Source organism: Moschus berezovskii, chromosome 3 (assembly GCF_049115385.1).
Source record: "Moschus berezovskii isolate FMDL1 chromosome 3, NW_MosBer_1.0, whole genome shotgun sequence".
In the NCBI taxonomy this organism is placed as follows: Eukaryota; Metazoa; Chordata; class Mammalia; order Artiodactyla; family Moschidae; genus Moschus; species Moschus berezovskii.
This window is the reverse complement of record NC_142462.1, coordinates 113,063,548-113,084,138: the sequence shown is the minus strand read 5'-3', so window position 1 is coordinate 113,084,138 and position 20,591 is coordinate 113,063,548. Positions and strand designations below refer to the sequence as shown.

Below are 20,591 nucleotides of genomic sequence, written 5' to 3'. Positions count from 1 at the left end.
TGGTGAAGGCATGCCAGATGGGGGTGGGGGCACTGCATAAGAGCATGGCGGTAGGAAACAAAAGAGACAATCTCAAACAGTGAGTAGAACAGTTTAATTAAGACTGAGGATTCAGGAAGGTTAATAGTTGGAGGTAAAGCCAGCAAAGCAGTTCAAATCAAAATGTGACGGTGTTAAGAGTCCTCAAATTTATCTTCTAGACACTAAGGAATCATTGAAAGTTTTTGGACAGAGGAGTGACATGCTTAGAAATGTTCTAGGAAGATAATCTGGTGGCTGAATATGGGCAGATTGGGGGAAGAAAGAGCGCACAGGTAGGCCAGATGTCTGTGCTTGCTTTGCTCTAGTGAAGAGTGATAAATGTTTTCACTGTGGAAGTGGCAGCAAGAACAGAAACAAAGAGGGGGTTGGTTACAAGAGACATTTTTGAGGATTGAGAAATAAGAGTCCGCACCTTCTTGTCCATGGAGGCAAAGAGGAATCATCAAAGGCAAATCCACAGTTTTGGAACCAAGTGACTAGAAGAATATTTTATGAACAGACATGGGGACATGATCACGGAGGTGAAATGGCTAGATTTTTAGGAAAAGTTAGGGAGTTCAACTTTGGAAGATCATCTATGATATTGTAGCAGGAGGCAGAAATAACCTTCCTGGAAGGCACAATAGAGCAGTTGGCCTGTGATGAACGTGTGGGGGTCGCCTGCACAGGGACAGGAGCTTAACTCCAGAGAGAACAAAGTCCAAACATTGGCAATGCCCGCATTTTAAAGGAGGAAGAGGAAGCAGCCGGCACAGTGTGCAATCAGCTGCGGGATGGGGAGTTTACAGATTCACAGGGCACACAGATAAGAGCATCAAGAAGGAAGTCGTGGTCAGCAGTATCAGATTGGTCAGTTGCCGAGAGGGCAAAGAGAATAGAGGCTGAAAAAAGGTCATTTATTGGACAATTAGGAAGTTGTTTACCTTTAAGAGGGCACTCCTGTCCAGTGTGTATGTGTGCGTGGGTGGAGAGGGATTAAGGAGTGAGCCTTGAGGACACGGGAGCATCAACCACTGATTACAGGTGAGAAGAAGGGCAGGATCAAAAGGGAAGGATTCAGCTGGTACTCCCCTTCCAAGCTGAGAGTGTCCATGTGCGCAATGTGAAGGCAGACGAAAAAGACTGGCGTTGATTCTTTTGGCAAAACTGTGTTAAGTACCTGCTAAGAACTTGGATCCAGTTAACACAGAGAAATTGAAAACCGAAAGAGAACAGATCATGGAGGGAGTTCAGAAGGAAATGGGAGTGGCTGAATCCTGAGAATCAGGAGAACTTTTACGGTCAGAACAGGGAGACCCTTCTTCTCCTGAGACTGGAGAAAAGGAAGAGAGGATGGAGGATGGGGATAAATTCAGGGATGTTTTGAAATGAAGAGAATAGAGGTGGAAAGCAGAGCTGCTGGCTCAGGCTTCTGGACAACGTAGAAAGTGGGTTGTTGCTGAGAGAAAAGGTAGATGAGGTCAAAGGGAAATGTTAAATAACCAGCCACAGGCAATGCTAGGGGGTCAGAAAGACACACACGCTAGGATCGCTAAACACCGATGGTGCTCGAGAGAAGCCCCACTTTCTGTGTGCTTTTATAGGAAATGTTTCTTAACTGCACTTTAGAAGATGGGCAGTGTTTGTTTCTGCTTTTACCTTTAAGGACTTACCTTCCTCATCGCCTCGTTACTGTCCCTTAATTCATTGTCTGTGAATTTTTGTTTGTGTCCAGCGTCACCACAGTTATAAATTGCACAGCTGTGCCATAGTTACGGTCTTCCGGATTAATTACTCAGGTTCCTTAAATTGTGGGTGAGGTTTTGATATGAAATAATAGTGCTTTCTAGATAAATTGATTGATGCATGACTTTAGCAGGAAAAGTAAGTGAATAGAGCCCATGAATTATGCTACCCATTCCCCTAGCGTCCCCTACCCCCCAAAAAAGTTGATAAAATGATTCAAACTATCTCAGTGAAAATGTCAGACCAACTGCCAGTCGATTCAGCCCTACAGGATGATTTAAGGTGACAAAGACACTAGGGGGTAATTATGGTTCATCCGGAAGCCAACACATCATGAGTGGCTCTGTGATTGGACCTGTGTGGGAAGCTTCTTCCGCGAATGAGCAAGCCTGACACTTGCAGGGCCTGAGTATGGGCAGGGAGTATCCAACCGTGTGATACAGCTAGGTTACGACGGGTAACCGGGCCACCTGAGTCAGCCGTCAGTTTCAACTGGGTTGCCACCCGATGAGAACTGAGGAAGCATTTGTTTCTATCACAGACAATATTTATTAGGAAAAAACCCAACATAATGAACTAAGTTCTGATATTCTAATTCCGTCTCTGAGACTTGGCCGCATTCCCACCCTACGAGTCTTCTACCGGAACTCCCCGGGCCCACAGGCTTAGTGGCCAGACTGTGCTTCTGGGTGGAGTAGATTCGATTCTCCAACCTTTTTTTTTGGCTGCGCTGGGTCTTCATCGCTGCATGCGGGCTCTCTGAAGCTACCGCACGCGGGGGCTCCTCTCTCACTGCGGTGGCTTCTGTGGTGGTGGGGCACAGGCTCTGGGGCGTGCAAGCTTCAGTAATTGTGACGCCTGGGGTTAGTCGCTCCGCAGCATGTGGGATCTTCCCCGACCAGGGGTCGAACCGGCATCCCCCTGCGTCCCAAGGCAGATTCTTCACCCCCGGACCACCAGGGAAGTCCCTCGGCCCTTGTTTTGAAGTGGGAAGACAGTATTCTCTAGGACCCACGCCGCCGGTCAGAACCCAAGGGGCCGTGTCACCTTCATTCACGCAGCAGCGACTAACATATCTCTTTCTCCCTGCACAGGTATGGCCTCACATGTGCAAGTTTTCTCCCCTCACACCCTTCAATCAAGTGCCTTCTGTAGCGTGAAGAAACTGAAAGTAGAGCCGAGTTCCAGCTGGGACATGACCGGGTACGGCTCCCACAGCAAAGTGTGCGGCCCAAGCAAGAACGCGCCACCGCCCCAGCCAGCCGCCGCGGCCGTCAGCGCCTCCCTGCCCATCCCCAACCCTAGCCTCCCGTACGAGCAGACCATCATCTTCCCAGGAAGCACCGGGCACATCGTCGTGACCTCAGCCAGCAGCACTTCCGTCTCCGGGCCCGTCCTCGGCGGACCACACAACCTCATGCGTCGCAGCACTGTGAGCCTTCTTGACACCTACCAAAAATGTGGACTCAAGCGGAAGAGTGAGGAGATCGAGAACACGAGCAGCGTGCAGATCATCGAAGAGCATCCACCCATGATTCAGAACAATGCGAGCGGGGCCACTGTAGCCACTGCCACCACCTCGACTGCCACCTCCAAAAACAGCGGCTCCAACAGTGAGGGGGATTACCAGCTGGTCCAGCATGAGGTGCTGTGCTCCATGACCAACACGTATGAGGTCTTAGAGTTCCTGGGCCGAGGGACATTCGGGCAAGTGGTCAAGTGCTGGAAACGGGGCACCAATGAGATTGTGGCCATCAAGATCCTGAAGAACCACCCGTCGTACGCCCGCCAAGGTCAGATCGAGGTGAGCATCCTGGCTCGCCTGAGCACGGAGAGCGCCGATGACTACAACTTTGTCCGCGCCTACGAGTGCTTCCAGCACAAAAACCACACGTGCTTGGTGTTCGAGATGCTGGAGCAGAACCTCTATGACTTTCTGAAGCAGAACAAGTTCAGCCCCTTGCCCCTAAAGTACATTCGCCCAGTCCTCCAGCAGGTCGCCACCGCCCTGATGAAACTGAAAAGCCTCGGTCTTATCCATGCCGACCTCAAACCGGAGAACATCATGTTGGTAGATCCATCCAGACAGCCGTACAGGGTGAAGGTCATCGACTTCGGTTCCGCCAGTCACGTGTCGAAGGCTGTGTGCTCCACCTACCTGCAGTCTAGATATTACAGGTAAGGCCGCGTGCCCTGAGAGGAGAGATGCGGGATGCCCAGCGGCACTCACAGAGCATGTGCCGTGTTGGTCGCTGCCAGGGAGATAAAATTGCTGCTCTCGGTGGGCTTGATTTAGCCGGGAAATTAGGATATGTGCACTTGGAAATGATGATTAGAAGTCACGTGAAAACAGAGCCAAGTAAGATTCTTGGCCTAGATGTTCAGAGTTGGGAGGGATTCCTGGCAGGGTGGGGCTGGGGCTAAGAGCATAGGCATGGCAGGGGAGTCAGGTCGTCATGGACGGATAGAATCCAGATGCAGGTGAAGGAGAGAGAGGGACACACATTATGAAGTCACTCCAGCAAAATGCCCAAAAAGACTCACTGCAGACCAGGAGGACTGCCCACCTGGCCAGAACAGAGGATCCGTGGCGGGTGGAAGACCTAATCACAAGGATAAGCTGGGATCGGGGTGGTGGGGTCTTAGCTACCAGACTAAGGGGTTGCAGTTGCAACCCCTTAAACATGGAGTAAACATGGAGTAAGCACCAAAGCGTTTGAGCAACAGAGGGTAATGGGATGAAAGTGATGCTCTGAGAAGGTGGCCCTATGTCCCTGTAGGAGGAGGAGGCCAGTGGGAGGGTCTGTAGCTTGGGGACCAGGCAGCCTGCTCTGGTGATGGGAGAACTCCAGGTGTGGGGTCAGGAAGATGAAGGATTGTAACACCTTTGGTGGGAAAATGTGAAACTTCCATTCCTTCACTCAACAAAGATTTATTTCACTTCTATCATGAGCCCTAGCTCATGCTAGGGACGGGAACACAGCCAGGACAAAAGGGGCAAGGCCCTCACCATCCTGAAGTCTGTAGTATACAGCTTCCCACCCTTGGCTCCGTGTCAAAGTCACCAGCAGGTGGATGGAGCTTTAAAAAAAAAAAAAAAAACCTGATTTAGGTCCCAGTGCCCACAAGCTGAACAGACGTCTCTGGGGGAGGTGTCCTGCATGGGTGATTGTCAGGGCTCTCCTGGGGCTCCCAGCACGCAGCCAGGGTTGAGAGCCACCGCTCAGGAGGGACCCAGATGAGAGCACTGGCTTGGGTCATGGAGGCCTCGTTGCTCTACTCACTAAAGTGTGTGGCTGGGCTGGTTGCCTTGTTCTCTTCCTCCTTCATTCCTGACCCGTAAAACTGGGTGGGTCCAGGTACTAGCCATGTGGGGCTGTTGGATGATGGAGCTGGGACATGGCTTGGGTGCTCGGCTCTGCATCCGGCACATGGTGGGCGCTCAGGGCTTGGATAGGAACTGGAACAGGTGGGTCTGTTCTGGGAGTTGGCAGTGGGCTGTGCTTGAGGGAATGTTTGAACGGTCCAAGGCTCGTGGAGTTTGGCAAGAAATGAAACTAAAACCCCCACAAGAAGATGGGGGCTGTCAACACATTTAGGAGGTTGACACGTGGGTGGTAAAACCTGAATCCCTCGACTTCATTGTGCCCAGGCCCTGTGGGCCCGGCTCCCGAGGGTGCACATGCCTTCCGCTCACCCCTCTGTCCCTGCCACGGAGGAGGTGAGTGTGTCTGAGCCACGTGGGCACAGCCAGCCCATCAACCCATTCTGAGGCCGTCCTGGCGCCTCCCCAGCTTGTCTGCCCATCTGCCCACCCCTCACCTGGCCAGATCTGCACAGGTGCCCTCACCCCAGGGTCTCCTGACCCAGCCCGGCCTCACCCTTGGGTCTCCATCCATGACCTTGCACTCCTTCCCCTGGATGGTCTGTGGCCACGAGACAGGCATCCCCATGGCTCCCCACCTCCCTCATCTCAGTCCTGACTCAGACAGGTTTGCAGGTCATTCACCGTGTTCCATCCACCATCATACCCCCATCCCTTCTTGAGCATCCAGGGAAGAGCCTCATGTCTGTGTCCCCTGGGTTTCTGGAGGGGTGGATCTGTATTGCTCACCTGGTTCCTCTCCACTCACCTGCTTCTTAAGCCTCTGTGGTCACCTCTCGGACCCTCAGCCCTGGAGCCAGGAAAAGAAGGAGGCTGTGAGCCTGGTGCCGTGGCCACCGCGGAAGGGAGCCTGGGCTTGTGGACCCCAGGGGAGGGTGTGAGGAGTTGGTTGGGCAGGCTGGGATGGCAGGAGTTCTCTTGAAAGTGCCCTTCTCTCAACGTGCGGTCTGGGTGGCATCATGTAGGCTCACCTGCCCATCCAAGGGATATTCAGCTCTGTGGCCAGCTCCCCACTGCCGTCGTCCCTCTACACTTGGTGCCAGACCAGCATGCCAGAGGCCACTTCTTCCTGGGTCTTGGCCTGAATTTAGGGTGAACTGCAGCAGAGTCAGGATGCTCAGGCTTTTATTATTTTGTTAACTTGATGCCATTTAGTGAAGAATACTGGCTTCATTCATGTTTACTAAAAATCGAGCATAGCAACTTGTAAAAAGGCTTTTAAAACCTCTGTTTAAAAGGCAGTGCATACTTAAAACAGGCATCCCTGGTTGCTCAGCTGGTTAAGAATCCGCTTGCAGTGCAGGAGACTCCAGTTCGATTCCTGGGTCAGGAAGATTCCCCTGGAGAAGGGAAAGGCTACCCACTCCAGTATTCTTGGGCTTCCCTGGTGGCTCAGATGGTAAAGAATCCACCTGCAATGTAGGAGACCTGGGTTCAATCCCTGGGTTGGGAAGACCAGCTCAGTTGATAAAGAATCTGCCTGCAATGCAGGAGACCCGGGTTTGATTCCTGGGTGGGGAAGATCCCCTGGAAAAGGAAATGGCAACCAACTCCAGTATTCTTGCCTGGAGAATCCCATGGACAGAGGAGCCTGGCGGGCTACAATCCACGGGGTCGCAAAGAGTCGGACACGACTGAAGCAACTTAGACTGCATGCGTAGTTGCTTTAGGGATCCCACTTTCAAAGGGGAGAAGGTTTACATTTCCTGCCCTGTTTTTCAGTGGACAGTACTAAATGTCTCATCCCACCTTCTTCCCCACCTAGCGACGTGGAAACCTTATGATGTAGAGATCTTCCTGTCCTCATGGGAGGGGGGGGAGGTATCTGGAAAAGTAGGTGGGTCTTGGGAAGCAAACACTTTTCCCCAGCTATTAGGCTTGTGCTCGGTCGAGGTTCAGCACGTTGCTGTAAGTATTTTGTGAGGCAAGCCGGACAGTGTGTTTCTTAGGAAAGAAAGGCCGCTTGTTTGATGCATGGGTAACCCCTTCCAAGTTGAGGGTCAGTTTCTTTATTAAACCACCCGTCCACACTGGTCCTCAGGCTTTATTGTGCATAAGAATCACCTGGAGAGTTTGTTAAGAACCCACTTCCGCCACAGTCCTGCCCCAGACCCACTGCACCCCAGTTCTCCAGAGGGGGACCCCCAGAGACGTCTTCCCCTTGCACACGTCCCAAGACTCACCACAAGGTGAGCTTGTGCAGGTGGTCAGAGGCCCACTCAGGGAGAAAGGAATTTCCTTAGTGGTGTCCCCTTTCAAGTGTTCACACCCCAAGGAATGGATGTGGAGGCAATCCCGGGCAGGTCTGTGAACACACCTGGGAAGTTCCTGCTGTTTCCCTGCAGCAGCCCTGTCTTATCCTCTGGGTCGTGTTCCAAGACCCCCAGTGGGTGCTTGAAACAGGATAGTTCCAAACCTGTGTGTTCCAATCCTCAATGCTTAGTCCTCAGTCGTGTCCAACTCTTTGCAACCGCATGGACTGTAGCCCACCAGACTCCTCTGTCCGTGGGGTTTTTCAGGCAAGAATACTAGAGTGGATTGCCATTTCCTTCTCCAGGGGATCTTCCCGACCCAGAGCCTTCCCTGGTGGCTCAGTGGTAAAGAATCCACCTGCCAGTGCAGGAAATACAGGAGAATTGCAGGAGAATTGGGGTCGATCCCTGGGTTGGGACAATGGACAGAGGAGCTCCTCCATGGACAGAGGAATCTGTTGGACTACATACAGTCCATGGGGTTGCTAAGACTTAGATATGACTTAGTGACTAAACAACAACATTCTTAACGTAGATCTTAGTAACCTCAGCATACCTTTTTTCTTTTCTTATTAAATGGAGAACTTTCACCTTTTCAGTTAAAGAAGCTCTTTATGGCTTCTCTTTGGTATCTCTGAATTCCCAGCATCACTACTTTTGCACTTTGGGGCTGTTATTAAGTAAAATAAGGGCTACTTGAACACAGGCACTGCCATACCACAGTCTGATTGTCGAGTTGGCTCCCAGGAGATTCTACTGGGGGCTCACGGGCAGAACATCCTGAGCGAAGGGAAGATTCCCGTCCTGGCTGGGATAGAATGGAACTTGGTGAGATTTTATCACGCTCCTCAGAGTAGCAGGCAATTTAAAACTTAAGAAGTGTTCTTTTCTGGAATTTTTCACTTTATGTTTTTGGATTGAGGTTGACTATGATTAAGGGGGAGGGACTACTGCATTTGCTTCTACATCGATGCCAGTTATTTTTCTTTTTTTGGAGCAAGCAATAAGTTGATGCTTGGATATTTCCACTGTCAGTGTGACCAGCAGACTGAAAACAAGACTAAATATTAGACTCTACCCAGGAAAAACAAAAAGACATGCCATTCAGGCAGGAGATAGTGATTAAAATGTGTGAATTTTTGTTTGTGTGTTTCTGCTCCAAGCTGTTCAAAATACTCTTGTCTAGATTTCATTTGAAATACTTGAGTTTACCAGGACCAAAGAAGTAGGGCAGCGCGGGGCGGGGGGTGTTGCATAAAGACTTAGGACATAAAAAATGGCCAGTAATCTTTTCCTTCAGAGTAATCCAGCCTTTTTGGCCTGGTTCAAAAGGTTTCAGACACTGTCTTCAAATTGGGGGTGGAGATATATTTTAATTCGGTTTAATTCATCACACATTCATTGGGTGCCTACCGTCTGTCCTGTGGTGGAGGTACTGAAGGGTAGGAGAGATAAGACACAAGATTTCCAATCTGGAGGAGTTTATGGTTTCTCTGAGGAGATTAAAAGACACAAGCAGATTGCCTGGAGTGTAATTCTGATACTTTGATATTGCAAATGTTTGATCACTCAGCAGATACTCATTGAGACTCTAGGGAACCCGTGATGAGAAAAACCAGTAAAAGAGATTCAAAGTCAATGAAAGATTTTGCAAGATGGGTTAATAGGGAAGATTTATAGAGCACAGCTATATATTGAAGGACTGTTGAGGGCTGTCTTAAGGGAAATGTGAGATGAGGGTGGGGAGAGGCACGGAGACTGGAATAAATAAGACAATATGGTGGGGGGCGGGGAAACGACAGGAGACCTGAAAGTAGTTGGAGGCCTGGGTTGGAAAGGAAGGGTTAGTTGAGGGAGGCCCGACAGTGGAGAATTTTGATTGAGGCTTCGGGGGCTTGGATTTAACAAAGGAATAATTCAGTGACGTTAAGAATATTAGTGAAGTTAATCAATTGAGATGGCAGGAAAACGTTTGGGAGAACGCAGAGGCTAGGAGACAACAGTAGTTATTCATGAATAAAGGGAAGAGGCCATAGATTATAATGGGGATTCCCCCATCCCCACCAGTATAAATGTGAACATTTTTTTTTTGGCTGCTCTGGGTCTTCTTTGCAGTGCTGCTGCTGCTGCTAAGTCACTTCGGTCGTGTCCGACTCTGTGCGACCCCATAGACAGCAGCTCACCAGGCTCCCCCGTCCCTGGGATTCTCCAGGCAAGAACACTGGAGTGGGTTGCCATTTCCTTCTCCAAGCCATGAAAGTGAAAAGTGAAAATGAAGTCGCTCAGTCGTGTCCGACTCTTAGCGACCCCATAGACTGCAGCCCACCAGGCTCCTCTGTCCATGGGATTTTCCAGGCGAGAGTACTGGAGTGGGGTGCCACTGCCTTCTCCTCTTGGCAGTGCAGGGCTTCTTTTGTTCTTGAGCATGTGGGATCTTAGTTCCTCTTGTTGTTCTTCAGTCACTAAGTAATGTCTGATTCTTTGTAACCCTATGGACTGTAGCATACCAGGCTCCTCTATCCACTGTCTCCTGAAGTTTGCGCAAACTCATGTCCATTGAGTCGGTGATGCTATCCAACCATTTCATCCTCTGCCACCCCCTTCTCCTTTTGCCTTCAACCTTTCCCAACGTCAGAGTCTTTTCCAGTGAGTCAGCTCTTCACATCAGGTGGCCAAAATATTGGAGCTTCAGCTTCAGCATCAGTCCTTCCAATGAATATTCAGGGTTGAATTCCTTTAGGATTGACTGGTTTGATCTCCTTGCTGTCCAAGGAGTCTTCTCCAGCACCACAATTCAAAGATATCAATTCTTTGGCATTCAGCCTTCTTTATGGTCCAACTCTCACATCTGTACATGACTACAGGAAAAACCATAGCTCTGACTATACAGACCTATGTCGGCGAAGTGGTATCTCTGCTTTCTAATACACTGTCTAGGTTTGTCATGGCTTTTCTTCCAAGGAGCAAACATCTTTTCATTTCATGGCTGCAGTCACCATCCACAGTGATTTTGAAGCCCAAGAAAATAAAGTCTGTCACTACTTCCACTTACAAGGGAACAAACCCGTATCCCCTGCATTAGAAAGCAGATTCTTAACCACTGGACACCCAGGGAAAGCATTTTTAGTGCTTTTAGATTCTGGTATTGTGATTGCAGAGTTGGCTCGAGGGAATAGGTTGGTTGGTTGGTTTTGCTGTCTTTTGTTCATGGACTCTGCTTTCCCAAAGGCACAGTTGTGAGGCTCTGGCCTCCAGAACCTGGTTTCAAGTCCCTCCAGTGCTATCAAGTAACAGGCTCTGGGAGGAGAGTTGAGAGATCTCAGCTCCAGTCCTGGCCCTGTGTGTCCCCAGCTGACTGTGTTCCCCTGAGTCGGTGTATTGATAGAATATCCACTGTGAGCCATCCCCACTCCCACATTTGGATCCCATTATGACCAGGGCCTGTGCTTCGTCCATGGCCAGGGGACAGTTTCTTCTCCTGTGGGCTGACCTTGATCTCATTAGCTCACACTGGGGACCCGCCATCACCTCCTCCCCATCAACGGGGAACATAGCATCTTCCAAAACGCCTTCAGTTCAGTTCAGTCACTCAGTTGTGTCCGACTCTTCACGACCCCATGAATCACAGCACGCCAGGCCTCCCTGTCCATCACCAACTCCCGGAGTTCACTCAAACTCATGTCCATCAAGTCGGTGATGCCATACAGCCATCTCATTCTCTGTCGTCCCCTTCTCCTCCCGCCTGCAATCCCTCCCAGCATCAGAGTCTTTTCCAGTGAGTCAACTCTTCACATGAGGTGGCCAAAGTATTGGAGTTTCAGCTTTAGCATCAGTCCTTCCAATGAACACCCAGAATTGATCTCCTTTAGAATGGACTGGTTGGATCTCCTTGCAGTACAAGGGACTCTCAAGAGTCTTCTCCAGCACCACAGTTCAAGAAAAGGGGCATAACTTAATAAAGCCATAAATATAGTTTCCAAAACTGCAAAGCTTGTGCAGATTAAAAAGTGTAAAAGATTCCTGAAGAGAAGTTAGGTTTGATTGAAAAGAAGAGCTCTGAAAGCAACTGCAGGTATTAGCTTTTTCAGTGACTTTGTCTTTCATTACTAGTAGATGCAACAGGAAAGGGTGCTAGTTTACCCTTGAAAATATTGAGAGAAATCTTCAACCCACTGGCAGTCTCATTCACCCAGACGAAGGAGGTGGTTTATAAATATGTGAAAGCTTTTAGAGTTGCAATCTCTTTTCTGAGGAGAAGTAATCAATAAGTTATCTGGGCTGTTAGGTTATCTGTAGTTTTCCCTTGCTTTTCTCTCGGACCTTAAGTTGTGTGGTGAAATAATTTGAAATTGGATTTTGCTTTAGTGTAAAGTGAGAACCCCTCTGGTTTTTTTTTAAGTGTATCTCTACCCCAGTGTTCTAGTCCTTTTTACACACACGCGCACACACGTACACAGTCACGCAAATAAACCCAGATGCCACAATATAAGCCCACACATGACTTACGCACACCTGGGTGTGCTTGTGAGCGTCTTGGTGATGGAAGCTAGCTCTCAACTCTAGCAAAGATGCTGATGTACACGGATGCCACATACATTCGCAGATCACATGAGCCAACCAGAGTGACTCTGGTGGCCAAGGGCCCAGGTGCAAAAGCAGTGTTGATACCCAGGAAACTTGACCCAATTTTCTGCCTTGCTGCAGAACTACCATCCACACGTCCGCAAACCTGAAGATGGTAGGGCTGGAACCATGCTTGCACTCAGGGTACGAACCAGTCGTTTTCAGAGTGTGATCGAAGGACCCTTCTCCCGCAGTACCAACCAGGTGCCTGTTAAAAATGGGATTCCCAGATTGCAAAACAGATCTAAGAAACAGGCTTTCTGGGTGTGGGGCCAGATAATTTAAACAAGCTCTGCAGCTCATTCTTTTTTTTTTTTTTTTAAGCCTTTACTGAGGTATGACTGACATACAAAAAGCCTTACATGTTTAATATGTACAACTTGATGAGTTTAGAAGTAAAACTATCACTGCAGTTAGTGCCCTAAACAGATCTATCACCTCCAGGAGTTTCCTCTTGCTTTATTTATTTACATTTTAAAAATTATTATTTTGTTCTTTGAGAACTTGCTCAAGTTGGCTTGGATCCTAGAGTCCGTCACCCCACAGAGGGCATTACTACTTGCCCCGTCAAAATGGGAGTGGTGGGGCCACTGTTGACAGCCTGGCATGGAACTGTTGACCTTTCACCACAGTGGCTGACAGCCCCTCCTTGGGGCCCAGTTGTTAGATTCCTTGTGGTCAGACCCTTTCTGCTTCAATGGTGGTGACAGTGAAGATCCAAAAATAGTTGGCGCGTGGGACAGGAGGGGTTTATGTGGGTTGGTAAACTGACAAGTGGGTGGTTGGGAGGGGGGTGTGATGGGGTGAGTGGGTGTGGGGAAGCATTAATGCATGGCGGAGACATTAACACACGTGGCTCTTTGCATAATCTGCAATCGATGTAGCATTTATGGCTAGGTAGTTACTGAACTCTCCCCGTAGCCACAGCTGGGTTTGAAGCCATAATCCTCATTTCTGGATCCAACAAGTAATTTTTTGAATTCCGAAGATGTGCCAGACACTATGCTTTGTGCTGAGGTTTCAAGAGGCAAGTAGGAGTGCCCTCAGCTATGCGGCTTTACCCCCAAGCCTGTCACGGAGTGAGCTGTCCCCCGGGGAGGCAGCGGGGGCACGTCAGGCTCCACTGTCCTGGTCCACCCCGGCGCAGATGTCTTGTTAAACCCAGAAAGCAGAGCGCATTGCCTTTGAATGGCTCTGTCCAGTCTCCGTGGGTGCCACTCGTGTCTTCTGAGTCCTGGGTGCCCTCCCCAGTGAATGCCGCCCCCCTCCCACCTGTCCTTGGTTTCTCCGCAGCAGCGGATCTCTGCCTCACAGCTGGAGCAGATCTGGCCATCCTCCTGCACTCTCTCACCAGACTTCCAGAGGAGGAGGAGGGGACACCCAGCCTCAGCCTCCACAGGACATCTCCAGTCTGGACTTCCCTTCCTCCCTGGGTTCCATCAGCTGCTGGCTCAAGGGGTCTTAAAGTCAGATGGAGGAGCTGGGCTCTCGGTGTTGAGTGTTGGGCCCTGGCCCTTGTTCTGGGTAGACATGGAGATGGTGACACTGCAGAAGCAATTGTCATGGGTTAGGTCCCCAAAGAAGAGCCCGAGGCAGAGCTTGGGAGCTGCATGTCTGTGTGGGAGAAGACCTGAAGAAGCTGGGGGCAGGGGCTGATACCGCGAGGAGTTAGTGGCTGCTATAGACCTCAGGGATCTTGCCCCAGGCAAGGGGAGGCTGGGGCTCTGGGTCTCCCCACCCCGAGACTGAGGGCCCTCAGGGGCGTTGACCGTTCTGTGCCTTTGTGTGGGCCGAGCTTGTTCGAGGACTGGGTGGGCTTGAGCAGACACAGAGGAGCCCGTGAGGCAGAACAGACCACATGACTGTGGCCGAGATCAGCGAGAAACATGACACGGGCCCCAGGAGCCACCAAAGTGTGAGCTCCAGCCCCATGCCCAGGGATCCGCTCTGTCCTCCTCGCCAACTACAAGTGTGGCATTTTTAAATAGAAAGGGAATGTAGGCGAAATGCCTTTGCAGACAAATCTAAGTATTAGAGGCTAAGAATTCGGAACTGAACTCCAGATTTTGGTTTTTGGAGGAGTTGAAAAATCTGACTTAAAAGCTTAAAAAAAAAAAAAAAGAATGAATCTTGCCTCTACCCCACTCCCTTTTGATCTGCCCAGCCTGCTGGCTGGACATGCAAGATGGGCCGGGCTCTGAGAGCGAAAATACCTGAGCAGGGGGCGGTGCCGGAAGCAGGCGTCTGTCAGAGGCAGTGGGGCGAGTGGGAGGCGCGTTCTTCCCACTGGGCTCAGTACCTGTTGCTTGTGCTGGTCCCCAGGGCGCCTTTGTCAAATGGGCTGGTGACCAGCTGGCCAAGTGAATGGACGAAGAAATGAATAGATGGGTGGATGGATTGATAGTTTCAGTGGCCTCGTATGTTTGTAGCTCAACTCACACTGTTACACAGCAGAAACCCCCCACACGCCTAGCTTCTTGTAATCTCTTCATACAGGTCCTTTCACCGTTGCCCTAAACCTTGGGCTCATGGCATCCAGCATCCCCGAAACCTGGACCATATGGGTCCACTTAATCTGCCTTTTGGGGAGCAGACACACCTCACCAAAAATGTTCATTCCATCTTGCCTTTCCACCTGTGAGAGTTCAATCTGAAACCCGAGGACAGCTGACTCGGCTTTTAACAGATTAGTTCCCTGAAATCAGCCAACATCTGTCATGTCCCATTACACCTTTACAGAAAATTAGAAATGACTTCCCAGCACAGAGAAGGGGCCGAGCGCAGCACGACCTGACCAGGGAGCCTCACGCATGTGGAGACAGTGCCGCCCTCCAGGCCTCTGACCCCTTCTCTGCTTCCTGTTTCGTGAGATGTTCCGAACACGCTTGTCGCGGGCCCTGTAACTTTGTCTTCTTCCTTAGGAGCTGAGTGTACAGAGCTCTCCCACAGAGGATAAAGTAAATCACCCGCTGCTCAGTGTGTGCCCGGCACATGGCAAGCACTCAGCCCACGCTAGCTGCTCTTACTGCTTTTCTGCTGCTACTGTTAGCATCACTGGCATCATTCTTACCATCCTCACTCTATTGGCAGAGACCTGGATGTGAATTCCGGATCTGCTGCTTTATAGCTGTGTGACTCTGGGTGAGTTCCCAAACCTCTCTGAGGCTCCCTGTTCTTTTTCTTACAAGAGAGGTATGACGGTGGTTCTCGAGGTTGTTCTAGGGACCAACCAAACCAGATGGCTGGTGTGTGGCTCACCTGTGTGCGCTCACCTCATGCTGGTGTATGTGTCTGTGGCTTAGCATCTGTTTTCTTTGACCTGGTGCCACTGTTAGCTGTTGACATCCCCAAACTCCTTGGGGTCTTTTTCATCTCTTGTACATGTGGAAGCCCAGCATCTCCTTCACGTTCAGCAGGCGCTAAAGGAGTGTGTTTGGTGGGCTTCTTCAGGTGTCAGGAAGAGACAGTGTCCAGTGCAGCAGTGAAGGGGTCAGAGTTTGAAGAGAGGATCAACATCCCTTCCTGAGTCAGGAGAGAGACAGAGGCACAGTATTCTCGACTTGAGGGCACGGGCCCGGCACCCTCCTGCTGCTGCTCGCGTGCCTGCTCACGTTCGCTGCTCACGAACAGCCGCTGCCGTTCGGATCCTCTGCTTGACTGGGGCACACAAGCCTCAGGAAGTTACAAGGCATCTGCCGCCTGCCGTGCTTCTTGCATCCACTCTCCATCTCCGCCAACATCGGAAAGGTCCAGGAGCCAAGACTAGAGTGATGGGCAAGACTCTGCTCAGGGATTCCCTGAGGGGTCTGTGTGTGTGTGAATGTTGTATGTTTATGGCGTGAGTGTTTGGATGTGTGAATGTGTGTTGGTGTGTGTTGTATATGCCATGTGTGTGTGTGGTATATGTTGTTATGTGGAGGTGTGTTGGTGTGTGTGTGTTGGTATATGTTGTATATGTCTCTGTGTTGTACATATGAAGTGTGTATTGCTTGTGGCGTATGTGTTACTGTGCATTGTATACATGACAGGTGTTGGCAGGTGGGGATGTGTGAGTGTTGGTGTGTGTATGTGTTGGTATATGTTGTATGTGTCTGTGGTGTAGTGCGTATGGCATGTGTGTTAGTGTGTATTATATATGTGATAAGTGTTGGTGGTGGGGGTGTGTGGCTGGGGTTGGTGTGTGTGCTAGGTTGTGTGGCTCAGTGGCAGGAAGTAGGCTGGTCTCTGTTTGCCATCCCTTCAGATACGGTTTCGTGTGGCTGCAGAAGTGTACCCTCCAATCACAATCTAATTTATGTCATTATTAACCATAAAAATCAGTTTTTTGGCCAGAACATGAGGGAGAGACCGTGGGTAGTGTTTATTTACCATCCACTGACCTCCAGTGAAGGATTTCCAATCTTCTTCTCTTTATAAATTATTGGCAAATAAAAATGCACTAAGTGTGAACCCTCAGAATAGAATTAACTCTGGCACCGAGAGTCAGATGTTGTCGTTGTGAAAGGTAAATATTCCCGGCAGGGAGATCTCTGGGAGGTGGCATGGCTCTGTGTCCCGACTGTCAAGGTGGTGACAGGCTAAAACTCATAGAACTTATACAGAAAATCTTTTTTAATTCTGAGTGAACATTTAGAATCTATTTACCCCTGAAGATCTCCAAGGAAACTGTTAGTTATATTAAACCCTTAAACTTTATCTTGCGTCGTTTCTCTTCCTGTTTTTGTTGTGTTGTGTTTGGGTAAAAGAGATATCTTTGTCCATCCTGTAACAGGATGGCCAGTAGGGCAACAGTCATTACTGGAAACGGCCGGCCCAGGGAACTATGAAAACAGCTCTGGGGAATAAACAGCTGCTGATGACGGAAGTGTTTCTGTCCCAAAGTGTCTTTACATGTGCTGTTCCATATGTAGTTCATGGACTTGTCCTCTAAAAGTGAAGGACGGTGACCACTAGAAACAGAGACGTGAGGGGCCGTTGCCCCTGAAATCTCAGAGTCCAGAAAGAAGACCAAGAAGACTTTGTGGAGTCTGCTCATCCGGCCTTACTGTGCCTGCAGGGCACTGCCCTTGGCTCTCACCTCATTATGGCCTTGGCCAGCAAGCCCGGGAGTGAAGCAACATCGTTTTCGATAAAGTAGCTTTCCTAAAAACCAAGCTTTTCCCAGCAGCAGGCCTCCCATCTGTGGGGACATTGACTTTTCACCGAGGGGTGGCCGGTTTTAGGAAGGGTCTTTTACCCTCTCAAAAAGAGGGCACCTGTGCGCCATCTTGGATGCAGTGGGTTCTGCTGGGTGCGTTCGGAGTGAAGGACCTTGGAGAGGGGGCCCCTGTCCCCAGCGGTGATCCCCGGCCTGATGAGGCTGGTTCCCAGCAGCATGACCTGGGCCACGCACCCCAGTGACTGGGCCGTGGCTCAAGGCTGCACGCTGGGCCCAGAGCCACGGCCCCTTCCGTTCCCGCCCCACTGACAGGAACTTTTCACTCGTTTCCTTGGGAGAAACAGGAGCGTCCACAGCATGTAAATGTCGTCCCACTGCTCCCTCTTCATCTCTGAGGGGCTGGCTGAAGACAGGCTTTCTGTGACTTTCCTGCAGAGAGGTCCATCCGTTTGCAGATCGGAGCTCATGGCCACCCCTGCCCTGTCTCCCAGGCCCCTCTCTCTGTACCAGCTCCAGGGAGCACCAGGGCATCCTTGCTTGCTCCTCCTCCTTTTCCTTCTCAGAAGATGCCCCCTATGGCTGCTTCCTTGATTCCATGTCCATTCCTCTGGTTCCTGCTGCACTCCCTCGTCCCGGTTCAGAATCCCGAGTCCTGTTCCAAGGCCCCAGCTTCTCCCTTGCCCCCTACCCACACCCTCAGCACCTGTGTGAGCCCACCCCGTGCCCTCAGCCTAGCATCCCTCCCCACCTTCCCCAACACCCAGACTCTGAAACCTAGCCCTGTCCCACTCCTTTTGTGGAAGCCAAGTGCCAGACCCACCACAGCCAGAAATAATCTCTTCCTCTGGAAACATTCGGACACTGATTAACCTGGCATGTTATTCACTCGTCCTTTTGACCTCCAAGGAAATTATACACTTCCTGGGACCAGGGTCTGCCTCTTAGACCCCGTGAAAGAACCAGGGCTGATGTTAGCAACCCATGTTCCAGGGAGCTGGCGTGACCAGCCACCGCTGGCGCATCTAGGGAGGTGAGGTGGGGCCAGAGACCCCAGTGTCCCGCCTACCGTGTGACTCCTGGTGGGTCTCCTAACCTCCCTGACTCGCCATCTCCTTAGTTGGACCAGGCGACGTAGCACACCTGGGCCATGGGCACCTGGAAGGTCTGTGAGTTCACTCCTCTGTGCTTAGCCACACACCGCCCTGAGAGCCTCGCGCATGGTGGAGACCCTCACTGTGTTACTATTTCTAACCACGCCCGGCCTTTCCTGGCTATCCCTGGCTTTTCCTTTTTGTTCTTTTCTTCTACCTGTGTTCCCAAGGTATTCCCACACTAATCCAGGTACATCAGCAGCTGTGGGACGTCTCAGGCACCGCCATACGTAGACTCTGGAGACACGATTAAGCGAGACCTCGGCTCTCAGAGTGTTACCAGTTAATTGCTTTGCTGCCCCTGCAAGAAATGTACTCATGTTACTTCTCAGTTTGGGGCCATGCGGACCCAAATGAGGTTTCTGCTGGTGCAGACAGAAATAGTAAGATCGAAGATAGGTTTGTTTTTTTTTTTTTTCCTGAAAATGAGCCATTAGCATTTTCCCCAACTTTTCCCAGTTGGTATTCTGTGTCATGGTTTGTATAGAAAGACCCATATCTTCATCTCGTTGCTTTACTTTACAAGCTCTGTTCAGCAAGGGATGTCAAACATCTGTGTGTGTGAGGCTGCAGACCTGGTATGGACACACCCCCCACCCTCCCACCCCCAGCTTTGGGGGATGAGCCGCCACAGCTTCTCTGGAAAGAGCATCTCTTAGGAACACACCCATTTGGACGGAAGTCTCAGGAACATGAAGCCATCAAAGAAATCAGCGGAAGTGCCGCGTCTGCCAGACCCTGTCTGGGTGGGAGTTAACAGCCTGTATTTTCCTGGGCCTTTGGTTATGATGATGGCTTGCATTTTCTGTGCCCCAGGGACATGGCTTTATGTGACCATAACACCGAGGGTAGCTCTGGCAGCGTTGTCACCATCTCACTGTGTGGTCAGTGCCTTGTTAGGGGTCACCCACTGTTGGTGACTAGCCCCATGGGTGCAGCCTGCATGTCCCACGCTGTCCAGGTAATTCCTGCCCTGGTTGAGGTGCCCCCACTAGCCAAGGAACCTAGAACAACGTCGGATACAGAGGCACAGACCCGGTCTGCACGCAGGCCTAGGAATGTATTCGATGTGAGCGGCCTCCTGTCTCAGCTTCAGTCCTCCCCACTCTCCTCTGGAGGGACCGCGGAGCCACAGTTGGTTTTCCTGCCACATTGGGAGGCGCCTGCTTAGTTGCGCACCCGACACTCGGATTTGCATACTACTTGCTTTTGTTTGTTGTTCCCTCCCTGTCCTGGTGTTAGGGAAACGCAGCATCCTTGACACGCAGGACAGCAAGATGTCCACGCCCGCTCGGAATGAATGAGTCTGGGTGGGAGAGCGCGCGCGGTGCAGGCGCGCAGCTGCAGTGCACGTGCGCGTCCTTTGGGGGTGTGCCGCACGCCCGCGCCTCGCCCCCTCCGTGCCTTCGGGACAGGTCAGCCTTGGCCCCGAGAGCTTACACTGAAAAATGTAAGCAGGCCGGAGTTGTGGTGAAGGGTCCCTCCGTAAAAAAATCTAACTTCTGGCTGTGGAAGGAAGACACGTGCAGCGTAACCGGGGAGGGACCTTGTGCATATTCATGGGATCCTTCCATCTAGCCATCGAGACTCACCACACTTAAATGCTTGCAATTTTGCCTGCACAGCATGAGAATTGCTGGGTTTGTTTTGCCACAGAAATCGAACATTTCTAACGAAACATGACAACCTCGCCTTTCTTAGCAGGTGGTGGGGGGTGCTCTTCTGCAGGGGATTTGTTCCCTGCCGCCTCTGGGAAATGAGATCGTGCCAGGTGCTGGCCAGGGAGGTGGAAGAGCCCAGCTCTTCCTCTGGGTCTCAGGGTGCTTGCTGCCCAAGCTGCCCTGCAGTAACAGAACAGAGCACCCCACCCCCACCCCCCAAGTCCTTAAAGCGGCCATTGGATGGAAGCCAGGGCTTATTGTGTTTCTTATTTATTATACCCCCGTTCTTCAAGGTCTTAGACTTCATTTCTCTATTCATCTGTCTTTAGTCACTTTGCTCTCTGGTGTATCTCTCCCTTGTCTGCTATAAATTCTTGTTGCATTTAAAAATCTGTATTTTATGCCTCCTTGCATTTGATGGAACTTTTGGACTTATGTTTGTTTTGTAATTGTGTCCTAGGTATTAGTCCTGGGCAACTAGCTAGATTGTTAATGTCCTGAGGGTTCTGGTGATTAACATATTCTTCCATACTTACCGGAGGGGGTTGAGGATTAGAGATTTCACAAGAACCGTTAAAGGAAAGCTGTTACATA

At 50.6% G+C, this 20,591-nt stretch overlaps 1 protein-coding gene across 4 annotated transcripts in view; it reads left to right on the top strand.

The window, feature by feature from the left end:
* The window catches only part of HIPK2 (homeodomain interacting protein kinase 2), a 213,071-nt gene that overhangs the window by 62,303 nt on the left and 130,177 nt on the right, over positions 1–20,591 (top strand). For all 4 annotated transcript variants that reach the window (XM_088834690.1, XM_088834688.1, XM_088834689.1 and 1 more), the window contains exon 2: positions 2,862–3,945. In XM_088834690.1, coding sequence (XP_088690816.1) covers positions 2,862–3,945 — 1,084 coding nt within the window. The remainder of the gene's footprint in view (positions 1–2,861; positions 3,946–20,591) is intronic.